This window comes from Arachis hypogaea, chromosome 16 (genome assembly GCF_003086295.3).
Source record: "Arachis hypogaea cultivar Tifrunner chromosome 16, arahy.Tifrunner.gnm2.J5K5, whole genome shotgun sequence".
NCBI lineage: Eukaryota > Viridiplantae > Streptophyta > Magnoliopsida > Fabales > Fabaceae > Arachis > Arachis hypogaea.
Window position 1 is genome coordinate 139,722,219 of NC_092051.1, and position 14,498 is coordinate 139,736,716.

Genomic DNA, 14,498 nt, shown 5'->3' on the forward strand with positions numbered 1-14,498 from the left:
CTCCCTATACTTTCTTTTTTTTTCCTTTTTGGAGAACTAGATTGATAGCAACTCTACACTCTTTTTTTTTTTTTTTATAAAAATTAGGAGTAAAACTCAAATTCAAAAATTTTAGATGATAATGAAAAGACTATGTCATTTGAGTTATAAAATTTATTACTTTTTACTAATACTTTAAACTTTAAGTACTAAATTTTAAACCCTAATTTCTAATATTAGTAAAAATAGTTATAAATTAGTGTCATCGAAAAGTAATTAATTAGTCAATTATCATTTTATTATTTCCACTTTAGAGTATTTTTTTTTTCACGAAGATTGCATCAAAACTAGACGAGGGAAAAAGCAAGTAGAAGGGGAATAAGAAGAAATACAAAGACCAACAATAGAGCTAAATAATTAAATAGAGTAAAAGGGTAATATTGACAAGAGAAGGCTAATAAATCCGATTCGCAACGGATTAGTCCTTGGTCTGCCAGGTCGGTGGATACAGTGGGAAACCAAAAAAAAAAAAGTAAAAGGGTAACAGTTTTATTGAAGGTGATAAGATGACAACATTTTGAAACTCTTTTTGGCATACACTAAATCTATATACATCGTTTCTACAAAACTATATTTCTGAGGAGTTCCACAATTTGTAGAATGCCTGAAAGAGCTGTATTAACCTACTGAACCCTCAAGCTTCAAGCTCATGAGTTGGTTCACCTCAGAACCGAATTCATCGGGAAGCTCATTGAAGACATCACGGCAGAATCCAGAGATCATAGCAGCCATGGCCTTTTCGTAGTCTATCCCCCTTTGCTGAAAGTAAAATAATTGATCTTCTCCAATTTTGGACGTGCTAGCCTCATGTTCAATTCTTGCAGTAGGGTTTTTAACCTGCAAAATAATTGTTAATTGATAAACAAAACAGAATTATCATGGTGATGATCTGATGTTCAAGACAGGAATACACACGGTCGTACGGAATTGGGAGAATTGATTAAAAAAAAGAGAGTGAAACGAAGGGAATTAACAGTTGTTTGGTCAGGTAGATAGCTTTAAAAGGGTAAATAATCAACTTCATATCATTGAGCAAATCACACACCATAGTCCACTATGCATTAAAGCTAATCTAATAATTAAAGTATAAAATCCAATCTAAACTTCCAGCCTCCCTGAAATAAAGAAAATAACATACACGCCCTTACTCTTAAGGAAAAAGGTACTAGACAGGGACCCTATTTTAGCTGTAGAAGAAGAATGTCTAATATCAATTGATCACTCTTTGCAATTTAATCATTTATTCAGCATTAATTCCTATCCCTACAATAATCAATTATACATTATTCATCTGGATTTCAGTTTAATGCACTCATCTTTAAATAGGGCGGGTAAAGCTAAAGAGAAAAAAAATATTATGAAAAGAGAAGGCTAATATATATGAACAGTAGTCCATATTGACAAGGCTAATATATAAATAATCCAAACATATTGGATCAAATAAACAGATGATTGCACTAAAAGTGGAGTTTAAATGATCCTACTTTCATCTCTCTAACAGTACTTTCTCTAGTTACTATATGATATGAAAAAGTATAGTTTTTCCAATTTAGTTTGGTTTGGTTAATTCAAAATAGCATGACTCATCCTTCTAAGCAACATCTTAAGTTTGAGTTCTGTCATTTGTGAATGGCTTAATAGGAATACAATACAATCTATCCTTGTACAAGTTATCTGAACAAAAAGAAAATAACAAATAAAGTTCCAAACTTATTAAATGCCATTAAAAACACAAATTCCAGCTAAACAAGTATTAGCAATGCCAATCTGAAACCAAAATGGTACCTGGATGTAAGGATAAGTATTGGCCGCTGCAGTATCGCCAATAAGCATTGAGTCACACTGCGACGAGTTTCGAGCATTCTCCGCCTTAGACTGAACCTGAACAAGCCCTCTGTAACAGTTCCTTGAATGTCCAACGGAAATCCCCTTAGAAATAATCCTACTCCTCGTATTCTTCCCCTTGTGTATCATCTTTGTCCCGGTATCCGCCTGCTGGTGATTATTGGTCAAAGCAACAGAATAAAACTCTCCAACACTATCATCCCCTTCCAAAACAACACTTGGATACTTCCAAGTAATGGCAGATCCCGTCTCAACCTGCGTCCACGATATCTTCGACCTTGCGCCGGCACACAGCCCTCTCTTCGTCACGAAATTGTATATCCCACCTCTCCCTTCCTCATCCCCTGCATACCAATTCTGCACCGTGGAGTACTTAATCTCGGCGCCTTCGCAGCAATACAACTCCACCACAGCAGCATGAAGCTGGTTAGTATCATAAGAAGGCGCAGTACACCCCTCCAAATACTCCACAAAGCTTCTATCATCAGCAACAATCAGAGTCCTCTCAAACTGCCCTGTCTCCATAGCGTTGATCCGAAAATAAGTCGAAATCTGCATAGGACACTTAGTATCTTTCGGAATATAACAAAAAGATCCATCACTAAAAACAGCAGAATTCAAAGCAGCATAATAATTATCCTCGTTTGGCACTACCCTCCCTAAATATTTCCTAACTAAATCAGGGTACTCCCTAATAGCCTCCGAAATGGAACAGAATATGACTCCAGCCTTCTCCAGAGTCTTCCTGTGAGTCGTGGCGATCGACACGCTGTCAAGAACTGCGTCGACCGCCACATTCGCAAGGCGGTTCTGCTCGTTGAGCGGAACCCCGAGCTTGTCGAAGTATCGGAGAAGCTCGGGGTCCGCCTCGTCGAGGCTGCCGAGAGTTGGTTTCTTCTTTGGTGCGGAATAGTAACAAATTTCTTGGAAGTTGATTGGAGGGTACACGTTGTCGGACCAATTAGGCTCTTTCATTTTCAGGAAATTTTCATACGCGTTGAGGCGGAACTCGAGCATCCAATCTGGTTCCTCTTTTAAGGTGGAGATTAATCGGATCGTGTCCTTGTTGAGGCCTTTGGGGATGGAGAAGGAGTCAATGTCAACGGTGAAACCGAACTTCTTATCGTAGTCGCGGTTTCGGAGAATTTCACGGATTTTCTCGTCGGAGGTTGTTGGGAGAGTGGTGGAAGGGTTGATGTTGTCGTAACTGACATCGGCGCGAACCTTCAAGAGCCGCGAGGGTTTGTTGTGGGGTCTGGGCTTTGGGAACTCGAGCTTTGTTGTTGGGTGAGGAAGAAGGGATTTTGAGAGCTTAGAATCGCAGGTGGGTTGAGGGGATAAGGTGGAGACGCCGTTGGCCAGAAGCGACGCCATGGATGATGTTTGAGTTTGAGAATTTTCTGCAGCTTGGGGTTGGTGGATTTCGTTTTGTTTTCGGTTTGGTGTGGAATTTGATTTTCCTAATTTGCGAATTTTTGTGGCCACACCTTTTTGTGTCTTGTGGGTAACACGAACCCTGTCTTGGCCTTTAGACACTGGTGTTGGTGTGGGTGTGGCGGTGTGGGAGTATAGAAAATGGGAAATGCCCCAAGTAATTAATTGATGTTGAAAAGTATAATTATTTTTGTTATTTATATATTAAAATTAGTTATTAATTAGTCATCTTATATTAAATATGTATTTGATATTTTTAAAAAATATTATACTCCTATAAATATATTTAATTATTTATTTATTATAAATTTAGTTGTTTTATTATGTTAGTTTTTTTTTTACTTATTATTTAATTAAAAACATATAAATTAATATATAAATATAAAAAATATAAGTTTTTATTTAATAACTGAGTATAGAGTATTTTTTATTTTATTTAAAGAATATATAATAAAAATTTATATTTGATAATATCAACAAAAAATATTGAAAAAATTGATTGACATACTTTTATTTTCATTTAGATCTAAGTGTCACGATAAATTTTAAAATATTATATTTAACAGTATTTATATAGTTTTTTAAAGTATTTGAGATTGTTATAGATATTTTTGAAATGTTTTAAAATGTCTTGGAAGAGTCGGGTATATCCTAAAATGTTTTAAAAAAATTTAGAAGGTCATAAAATATTCTAGAAGAGTGTAAATATATGTAGAAGTGTGAAGAGTAATGTAGAATAATTTAAAAATATTTAAAAAAATATAATAGATTAGATATTTATAATGAAGGCTCTAAATACTCGATTTAGACCATTTATTAGATTTAACCCTAATCATATGTTAAAAGAGTGGATGACTATGAATAGAGGTGAGTTTGGATTGTAGTGTATGAGTTATTTGTAAGAATTATTTATGAAGTGAAGTATTATTTTATTAAATGGGTAAAGTACTAAATTGGTCTCTTAGGTTTAGGCGTAATTCTGTTTTGGTCTTTAAGGTTTAAAGTGTTCTATTTGAATCCAAAAAAGTTTCATTTAGCATCAATTTAGTCCCACAGTGAGGTCAAAATTAAATAATTAACAAAATGTCCTACATAACAACAGTACAAGAACAAAATCGATAATCTGGAGAACAAGTACAAGCTCCAGAGGCATAAAATCAACCATTGATACATCAATACATTTATTTATTATTTTTTTATAATATAAATAAAATATTTTCTATAAAACTAAAGAAAATGATAAATAAATGTATTGATGCATCAATGGTTGATTTTGTGCCTCTGGAGGTTGTACTTGTTCTCCAGATTATCAATTTTGTTCTTGAACTGTTGTTATGTAGGAAATTTTGTTAATTATTTAATTTTGACCTCACTGTGGGACTAAATTGATGCTAAATGAAACTTTTTTGGATTCAAATAGAATACTTTAAACCTTAAAGACCAAAGCAGAATTACGCCCAAACCTAGGGGGACTAATTTAATACTTTACTCTTATTAAATCTTCTTTTTCTAGTATTATCTTATGTTCTTAGTTGTTTTTGTCAAATATCAAATGTTAAGCTGATTTAATTTCAACTAAAAATGTAAAATAAATCTAAATATCAATACAAAGCATTGAAGTGTATCCAAAATCATAACAAAAAGACTATTTGGTATAGTCTAATTTAGGTTTTTTTTTTTTTTTTTCTGTTGGTGAGTTATGCAGGCTGGTCCGATGAGCTGCTGCCCCTTTGCCAACCAAATATTATGAGTGTGCTTTGGTGTGAGGATGTGAATAGTTTACTTTAACATGGAAATTATGTTAGGGTCTTGAGTGTGCCTAGTTTAAATCATGTTAGAGTTTACCATTTTTTAATTTTGATATGGAAAGGGGAATGGAGTAGGACGATATTATGGAGTGCATACGAGCTTTACTCAGATGTGGTGTCAACGAAGAATAAATCGGACGGTCTGATTTTAAGGGCACACTTCCGGCCACATGTCGCGCATGCTTTGTTCCTCACAGCGGTGTTCCTTATACCAACATGCCCTTTTCTGAACCCACTATCTCCCTTCGAAGTCACTTTTTTTCTTGAACCCACCCAGCAGTCTCTTCTCTCTTCTTCTTCTTTTCCAGTTTAACTACTTCTTCTTCAATTAAAAAAAACTACAATGCCAAAGAAACAAAAATATAAAGATATTGATCGTCCTGAACTTCATATTATGAATTATCTCTGCCATTTTGATTATGTAAGTTTATTTTTAAAATTTTTTTATATTTTAGAATTATTATTATTGTTAGAAATTTAAGAATATAATCGGATCGTCTGATTAGTGGACTTAATTTTTTTTAACCAACAAATTAGATGGTCTGATTTTTTTACCCTATATTTTAAAAAAAATTATCCCACATTTTTATCTAACACTCTCATTCTCTATAACAACACACAACACACACAAATTTTGTATGTCCAAAAAAATGAGCCAGAGTTTACTTACTGTAGTTTATGTCGAAATACGAACTCACAAAATCCTGCCTCCATATATGTAGAAAAAAGGTTAACAATTTATCACATAAATAGTGAGTAGGGAACCAAAAACTTTAACATTTGAATAGCCAAATTGTTGTAATTAATGTTAATTCTATAATATTTTTAGTTATTTTTTTATTTAGTGAACTTATTAGTATCTATAAAATTATTATATAAATATATACTAAAAATATGTTTAATAAAAAATTTAAAATAAATAATTAACAATTTAATACATATAAATATAAGGTTGAATTTTTTTTGCGAGACCATGGTCCACGCTGGCCCTTTGGTAATCATTTTTGGTTTAAAATATTTTGATAATTGGATTTTTCTATTTAATTTATAATTTTTAAAATAAAAAATAATGTACATATTAAAAAGTAATTATTATATTTCTATATATAAAGACATGTTTTGATGTGTGGGAGAAAAAATTTGAATTTTGGCGTAGTTAATCGGTGGTCCGATTTTCTATATATAAAGGTGTGTAACTCGTATATGAGTTCTCAGATTTCCTGTCCTTTTGCTTCTTCTTCTTCTTTCAGCTCCTCTATCTCTGTTATTTCGTATGAAGTAAAAAAAATTGATAGTGAAATTTATATTCACGTGAGTAAGAAAAATGGACGATAGAGTCCTATTAAAAGATATTATTTCAGTCAGATTTTGTTACAAATATCTGAAGGAATAAAATTTATTTGTGAAAATCCGTTAGATATTGTTATTTCATTCACAATCTCATTCGAAGAACTAAAATGTGTGATTTGTGAGAAGATAGATTCTGAAATGTCAAGAAAATGTCATGTGTTTTATATAGATATTCTATACCAGTATTTGGTGGATTTGTTCAATTTCAAACCAAATATGTAACTAATGAAGCGAGCATGCAAGAGATGTTTTTAATGTACACTGAAAGTTGCACTTAGATATCGTTCATTGAGTTGTATATTGAGTTCGAACAATCTAAAGCCGACCGAATTATTGAACGAGAAGATTACAATAGTGACAGTGAGGAAGAGTTTGAAAGCAATTACGAAGTTGTCGGTTCAGACGGAGACGAAGATCAAGGCGACGACACTAGGGATCCAAATGTGACAGATGTGGCAAATGCACTCGCAAACAAACATCCGTTTGAGGAGCCATCTTTCATGCGAATTTTGGATTTGGAAACCATGCATTCTCCGGAGTTTCTGGAATATATGAATGCAAGTACGTAATTGCCTATATTTATACGAAGGATTAGAATTTTGTAATAATTTATATTGATCAATGGACCAAATAGTTACGTGACATGTAAAAATATACTTAATTAGCATTTGTTTGTGTTTATTTAGTTAAATTTAAGATAATAATCTTTTTAGTTAGTTATTGATTTAGTTAAATATTAATTAGTATTTATTTATGTGTTTATGTTTTTATTTTATTAAAATTGAGATAATAACTTGATGTAAAGTTTATTTATATTAATATTGATGTAGTGAATATTGATTTACTTTTAATTTCACTTATTAAATATTTGTGTATTAAATATTTATCGTATGGCTGTCGTCGTGGTAGAAATTCCTATTGTCACAGATGGTGAATTTGCCGTGGAAATGAAATTCAGTTCCAGGGAAGCTGTTATTATGGCGATGAAAAATTATACCATCCAAAGAGGCGTAGACTACCGGATGTATGAGTCAGAGCCATTGACATTTTATGCCAAGTGTACACAATATGGGTCAGGTTGTGATTGGCTGATCAGGGTTAGCATGATTAGCAGAAAGTACTCTTGGGTTATAAGGAGATATAATAGTAGTCACACTTATACCATAGCCACCATTTCTCAGGATCATTCGAAACTGGATTCAAACACAATTGCAGAAGCAATAAAGCCGTTGGTTGAGACTGACCACTTGATAAAGGTGAAATCAGTTATTGCAAAAGTGCAATCGAAGTTCAATTACACCATCAGCTATCCGAAAGCATGGTTGGCTAAGCAAAAGTTAGTAGAAAAAATATTTGGAGGTTGGGAAGCATCGTACGAAGCTTTGCCCATATGATTTGAGGCCATGTGTCATAAGGAGCTATCAGCAGTAATCCATTTTGAGACTATGCCTGCATATCAAGGCGATGACTTGGTAACTGATATTCGGGTATTGCATCGAGTCTCCTAGAGTTATTACCCCTGTATTAGAGCATTCAAATATTGTAAACCAGTTGTCCAGGTGGATGGGACTCACTTGTACGGAAAGTATAAGGGTTGTCTGTTGGTTGTAGTTTCACAGAATAGTAACAACAATATCGTCTCAATTACTTTTGTTATTGTGGAGGGAGAGACTTCTGATGCATGACACTTTTTTCTTAGTAACCTGTGATAGCATGTGGTGACTCGGGATGGTGTGGGACTGATCTCTGGCCGACATGAATCCATCAATGCAGTTGTGGCCCGCAATAACGGAGCTTGGTTGCTTCCTAGAGCTTTTCACATGTTTTGCATCAGGCATATAGAGTCGAATTTTTTGAGAAAGTTCAAGGCACCGTACTTGAAAAAACTTGTCGTCAATATAGGTAACATTGAGTAATTCGAAGTTCATTATTCATAGAGTTACCTTTAAAATAGTGTTTCTTATCTATTTTTTTCTCTTCGATTTTTCTTATTGCGCAAGATATTCGAGGACGATTCGTGAGTAATAATTGCGTTAGCAGCGTTTACGAAAACGGGACGAGATTTATACTAACTGGTTAAACGGAATCCCCGCAAACAGTATGTGTTGGCATTCGATGGTGGTTACCGATGGGTCACATGACTACGAACCTAGTAGAATGCATCAACTCAGTTTTGAAGGGTATACGCAATTTTTCTATCACTGTACTTGTCAAAGCAACATTCTACAGGTTTAACGAGTTGTTCACCCAAAAAAGAGCTGAGGCGGATGCTCGGATTAATGCTAAACATGTTTTTTCTTAGCTTGTGACCTCAAAATTGCATGCAAATCAACTTGCATCAAGAAACATTCAGGTTAATTGCTTCGATAGGTAGAATGCGGTCTTTGAAGTGCGTGAGATGCCAAGTGGAATGGAATATGCCGTCGATCTCCACCGACAACGATGTGACTGTGGTGAGTTTCAGGAGGACTGAATTTCTTGTCGACATGTGTTTGCATGTTGTGCAAATCAACGGCTAGATTGGCAAGTGTATGTTCATGATGTCTATAAGATGGATCAAGTTCAAAGGGTTTACCGAGTTAGATTTAGGCCACTGAAAAATCCTACTACATGACCTACTTACAATGGGCATCGATTCGTACCGAATCCGTTCCTGAGACGAGTTGTCAAAGGTTGTCCAAGAATGACGCGTTTCTTGAATGAGATGGACACACGAATATTACGTGGTCCTAGGCGATGTGGGGCCGAGGGATACAGCTGTAGTAAATGCCGTCAGTAATGCTCAGTAAATTTATATATTTTACATTTTATCTAAGTATTCTAACATTTGCGACTTTATATTAGCTAATTTAGTAACTATCATGTATGCATAAATACAACTAATCTACCAATTAATTAACTATCATTATTAAAAAATTTCCACAATTAACTACACAAAACATATTAATTAAATACCTATTAACAGCTATCATTAATTATTAAAAATACCAAAAAATAAATAATTTTACTAAATCCAATTTACTAAACTCTAGAATAATAATAATTTAACTTCTAAATTTAATTAATAATCTTAGAAATTATTTCCAATGCTTTTTAATTTTTAAAAATTATAATATTATTATACATATTAAATATTTTAGTCATACTGTTTCCTAAAGTGAGCATTGAATTGTTTCTTATATAATTATTTATTTGTGGTTTAATTATTCTGTTGGTCCTATAGTTTTGTAAAATTTTCAATTAGGTCCCTATACCTTTTTCCTTTTAATTGGGTCTCTACACCAATTTTTTTTTCAATTAGGTCCTTCTTAGTAGTAATTGGCTTAATTATATAGGGACCCAACAAAAAAAAATGCAGAGACTCAAAAAAAAGGGAAAAAAAAGTGTAGGGACTCAATTTAAAAAAAAAATTTGTGCAAGAACTCAATTAAAAAAAAATATAGGGATCTAATTAAAAATTTTACGAAATTATAGGAACCAACAAAATAATTAAATCTTTATTTATTTAGTCATAGATAATTTACTGGGTAATAATCCCTATATCACTAATAATAAATACTCACTTACTATTAATAATAACTAATAAATAAATCCAATTCTTATTTAACTAATAATGTTCCACTTTATTAAAACCTCAACTACAATAATATATTTATGTCAATTAAATATCTAACAATAAACAAATAATTATTATCGAAGTAAAAATATATTATATTTTACAAAACCTAATTATTAATCATAATTCTAAAAATTATTACAAAAAATTATACAACAATTAAGTAACTCTAAAGTTAATTAATTATAATTTCTAAAATTATTACAAAAAATTCTAAACATATATTATTTACTAATCTATCACATTAGTCTAATTCAAACATTATCATTGGTTAAAATGTTTACTAACTAAATCTAAACATATATATTTCTAACTATTATTTAAACATATATTCCTAAATTTTTAACAATAATAATAATTCTGTAATATATATATTCTTAAATTCAATTTCTAATAATAATAATAATAATAATAATAATAATTCTGTATATAAAAAAAAAAGAAAGAAAGAAAGGGGGAGGGATCCTTAATTCTAGTCAAATTTCTGACAATGCACATAAAACTTGACCAAAATTAACTCCACTTTCCTAAGCTAACTCTTTTAGGTTGTATTTGGATGCACTTTAAATATAAAGATAAAGGATAATAATATATTTTGTAATATGTTTGGTTTAGAAGATAAGGACAAAATACACATCTGTATATATTTTTTGGTTAAATTTTTGTATCAGTCTCAACTTAAGATATATGGGGATACAGAATTTAAAAACCATTTTAATAATTTTTTTTTAATCCGTAATATATTTTGCAAATACAAAAATTTGTCTTTCATTTATTAAAACCCTAGCTTCACCTTCTCCTTCATTCTGCAACTGCGCAACCAATAAAAAAAAAAAGAAGCTCGTTTAATTTATGTCATTTCTTCTTTCTCTTTCTCTTTCTCTTCTTCTTCTTGAATTAGCTAAAATTTGATCGAAAAAATCAAGAGAATGCAGGGAAGGATTTTCTTTTATTAGAAGATGGAATTTGATCAAAAAAATATTTCAATTTAAAAAAAAAAGTATATAATATTTTTTATTATGTATTAATTAATTATATATATCTTTTCAAACACAAAACAAAGATATTTGACAAGTTTTTATCCACTGTTTTCAAATATAATACAGAAACATAAAAATATTAGAGATGGTGTTTCTATCTCTCAGTCTTTATATTTTCGTCTCTGCATTTTTGTCTTAGGTACATCATCCAAACATAACCAAACATAGCCTTGGGGTATAACGGGTATTAACTCGGGAAAAACTAGACAAATGGAAAAACAAAGACAAATGGAAAAACCTAGACTAGACAACCCATAGCTTTAGTTTGTTGTGGCCATTACCCTTTAAATTATTTACACTATGGAGAAGATAATCGCCGACAAATGTCTATGTATGTGGAATTTTGGAGTTACATCTCCTAGTAGACTCTCTGTAATGCATTTTTCTTACTTTTCTGTTAGGTCACTTAACCAGGTCACAGTTGAAAAGAATCCTAGATAAAACAATGAATTGCATTACATTGCAAATTTAAACTACCAGACTCAGTTCAATCATAAAAATTAAAAAGATGCTGGCCGTGAAGTGTTGTTAAAAAGCCTTAATATTGATTCATGACTCTGCCCCCTGTCCCACGATCACAAAATAATGTGTGTTAGTCCAGCTGGAAAACACTCATCAGTTTTGATCCATTAATCAGAATTCGAAAATCAAAACCCTGTCTCTGTGCTAGCTTGTCTTCGTGCTGGAATGAAGATGCGCCGAACTTCAAATCAAAGCATCTTTCTATATTTACATAAACAAGATGATCGTTCGTCTTAATGATTATAAAAAGTAAATGATAAAAGAAATGTGCATCCATGTGCATGGGCTTCCAAATCAGCTCTTTTCAAGACAACTACCATCGACAAAGGCAATCTAATCAGCACCATGAAAGGCACGTAATTCAAATCAGAGGCATCTTCTGCATTTTAATATTGTCTTGATAAATTCTTCTTCATTTGTTTTTCAAATCCAATTTTTAAACCTAACAATCCTTGGTGTTCCCCAAAACTTCAGCACTTCCATGCATGAATGACAGCTCAGAGCTATCAATAACCCCGAATAAATGAATAAACTAGTAAACTCTTGCACCGAAATCAACATGCTAGAGAAAAAATAAGAGCTTTTATTATCATTATACTTTTTTTTATAACACTTAAATCAGACTCCGTCTATCATGGCAATAACAGAGAAATTTTGCGAAAAGGCCACACAAACCCCCAAACTAACTCTGCACATACTTTAGCTTACAAATTCAAAGAGGTAGAGAAATGGGGTGCTGGGGAAGTAGTATAATAAATTATCATGAACCTTATAAACATTACTATCTTATGTTGTCACAAAACCCAAGAGAGAAAATTAACCTTCTTATGATCCAAAATGAAAGCAACTATTTCCCCCACTAATTGACCGGTCTATGAAGATTGAAAAAGAATAAAATAAAAATGAACTAATTAATCTGGTCACACCTGCGCCTGATCTCACCCTTCCTGCCCGTTTGGATCCCAACAAGGCTGAGCTTCTGCATGGCACTGGCAAAAGCTTTGAAGAACTTGGTCTCATCAGCAGCGAACGTCTCAACAAAAGGCTTCGTTCTTGGGTCCCCGAAGAGGCCACGGTCCGACTTCAGAACCCCTAACCCCTTCGGAAGGTTCTGGAAGTAAACGTTATCGAACTTATTGGGTGTCATTATGTCATTGAACACCGACAGCGTCGGGTTCTTCTGGTAATCGGAGCACGCCTTCTGCAACCCTTGCGCGAAGCGAGGGTTGTACCGAGGGTCGTAGTTCGATAACTTGCTGTAATTATAGAGATCGTTGCTGATTTGGTTACAGTGAGAGAATCCGATGGTGTGAGCTCCGCTGAGAGCCACCATTTCTTCAACGGAGAATCCTCTCTTCGCGAAGATCTCGATGATTTGAGACATCGGCATTGTTGGCTTAGGGAGGTTGCCGTCGACGTCGGAGGATCTGGACACGCGGCCGTCGCGGCGGCCGAGGTAGACGGGGTAGTAAGGGCCGCCGGCCATGGTGACGAGGTCGCGGGTGGCGACTGCGAGGATGTCGGCGCAGGAGACGGTGTTTGGGCAGGCGAGCTCGAGAGCGGTTTTGGCCCGGACGATGGCGTCGAAGCCGTCGCCGGGGAGGGAGAGGTTGATTTCGTTGTCGCGCTCGGCTTTGTTGAAGGAGGTGGATGAAATGAGGACGGAGGCGTCGCAGCCGTTGGGGAGGCAGTCGTGGAGGAAAAGGCGGATGGTGGCGCCGGCGGTGGTGGGACTGGCGATCTGCTTGTTGGTGATGGTATCCTGGATGATCTGACTGAACTTAGGACATGTCTTGGCGTAGTAGTCCAGAGTTAGTCTGGACTCTAATGTGCCCAAAAAGAGGGACACTACAATGAAGAAAAAAGCTGGATTTAGAAGCAACATTGAGTTGATTATAGAAAACTTCAAGTTTGGTTGTGTTAGAGAAAATAAGGAATGTATGAAGATCTAAATAGAGAGAAGAGGATGAGATAGATAGAGTGTCTGTTAGTAAAATGTGTGAGCAGCCAACAGTCGAGTAAAGACTTAAGTGAGAGTTAAAAGCGGATAAATGAAGTGAGGGTTTTTGAGGAGAGTACACGCGCCACCATTGTGAAGCACTAATCACGGGATGCGTGCTTTAAGGCATGTATGGGTGCACCGGAGGTGGGAGTGGGGACCCATTTGTGTGCCATGCCAGGGTGTTTTCGGGAAAGTCATGTTCTTGCAAGTGCAATGGAAGTGCTGGTGAGTAACTGGCATTGTGACGCGTACAGTGTATTAGACACTAGAAATGGAATAAATAACCAAAATGACTAAATTGGGGCTCTCTCTTGTCGAACCAAGCTGGAATTTGTTAGATCTTCTCGTTAACAGTATGTGTGCCGCATTATTTATTTATCATAAGCTTCTTACAATCAAAGAAAGCGTCTTGTTAATTATTATAACAAAATATAATTTTTAAATTTTCTATGAATTGAATTTATTAGAAGATTCAACTAGAGAATTATTATTATTATTATTATTATTATTATTATATATATATATATATATATCTATATATATATATATATATATATATATATATATTAGTAAACTAAATACAACAAGTAACTAACACATTATACAAGTCATTTTCATTACATAATTACATTTAATATATTATTTTTATAATTAAATTATTATACTATTATTTTATAAGTTTAATTTGGATACATTGATAATAAAATATATTTTAAATAAAAAACAGAAATTTTCTTGTAGAGATAAAATTCCAAGTTAAATATACGTATTTGTATTTGTATTTGTATTTGTATTTGACAAAAATATTCTTTATTTTTCATAAAAGTTAATATTGTATAACT

The 14,498-nt window shown here is 33.5% G+C and overlaps 2 protein-coding genes across 2 annotated transcripts; both read right to left on the reverse strand.

Moving 5' to 3' along the window:
- Nucleotides 1-374: 374 nt before the first annotated feature.
- LOC112755314 (iron-sulfur cluster assembly SufBD family protein ABCI8, chloroplastic) lies at nt 375-3,617 on the reverse strand. Its single transcript, XM_025803310.2, has 2 exons — nt 1,825-3,617; nt 375-876 (listed from the first exon to the last, which is right to left on the reverse strand). Exons 1-2 carry the CDS (start codon nt 3,256-3,258, stop codon nt 658-660), a joined length of 1,653 nt encoding a protein of 550 aa, XP_025659095.1. The 5' UTR covers nt 3,259-3,617; the 3' UTR covers nt 375-657.
- Nucleotides 3,618-12,217: 8,600 nt separating this feature from the next.
- Nucleotides 12,218-14,014, reverse strand: LOC112755315 (peroxidase 31). Its single transcript, XM_025803311.3, has one exon. It carries the CDS (start codon nt 13,537-13,539, stop codon nt 12,562-12,564), a length of 978 nt encoding a protein of 325 aa, XP_025659096.1. The 5' UTR covers nt 13,540-14,014; the 3' UTR covers nt 12,218-12,561.
- Between the last annotated feature and the right edge of the window lie 484 nt (nt 14,015-14,498).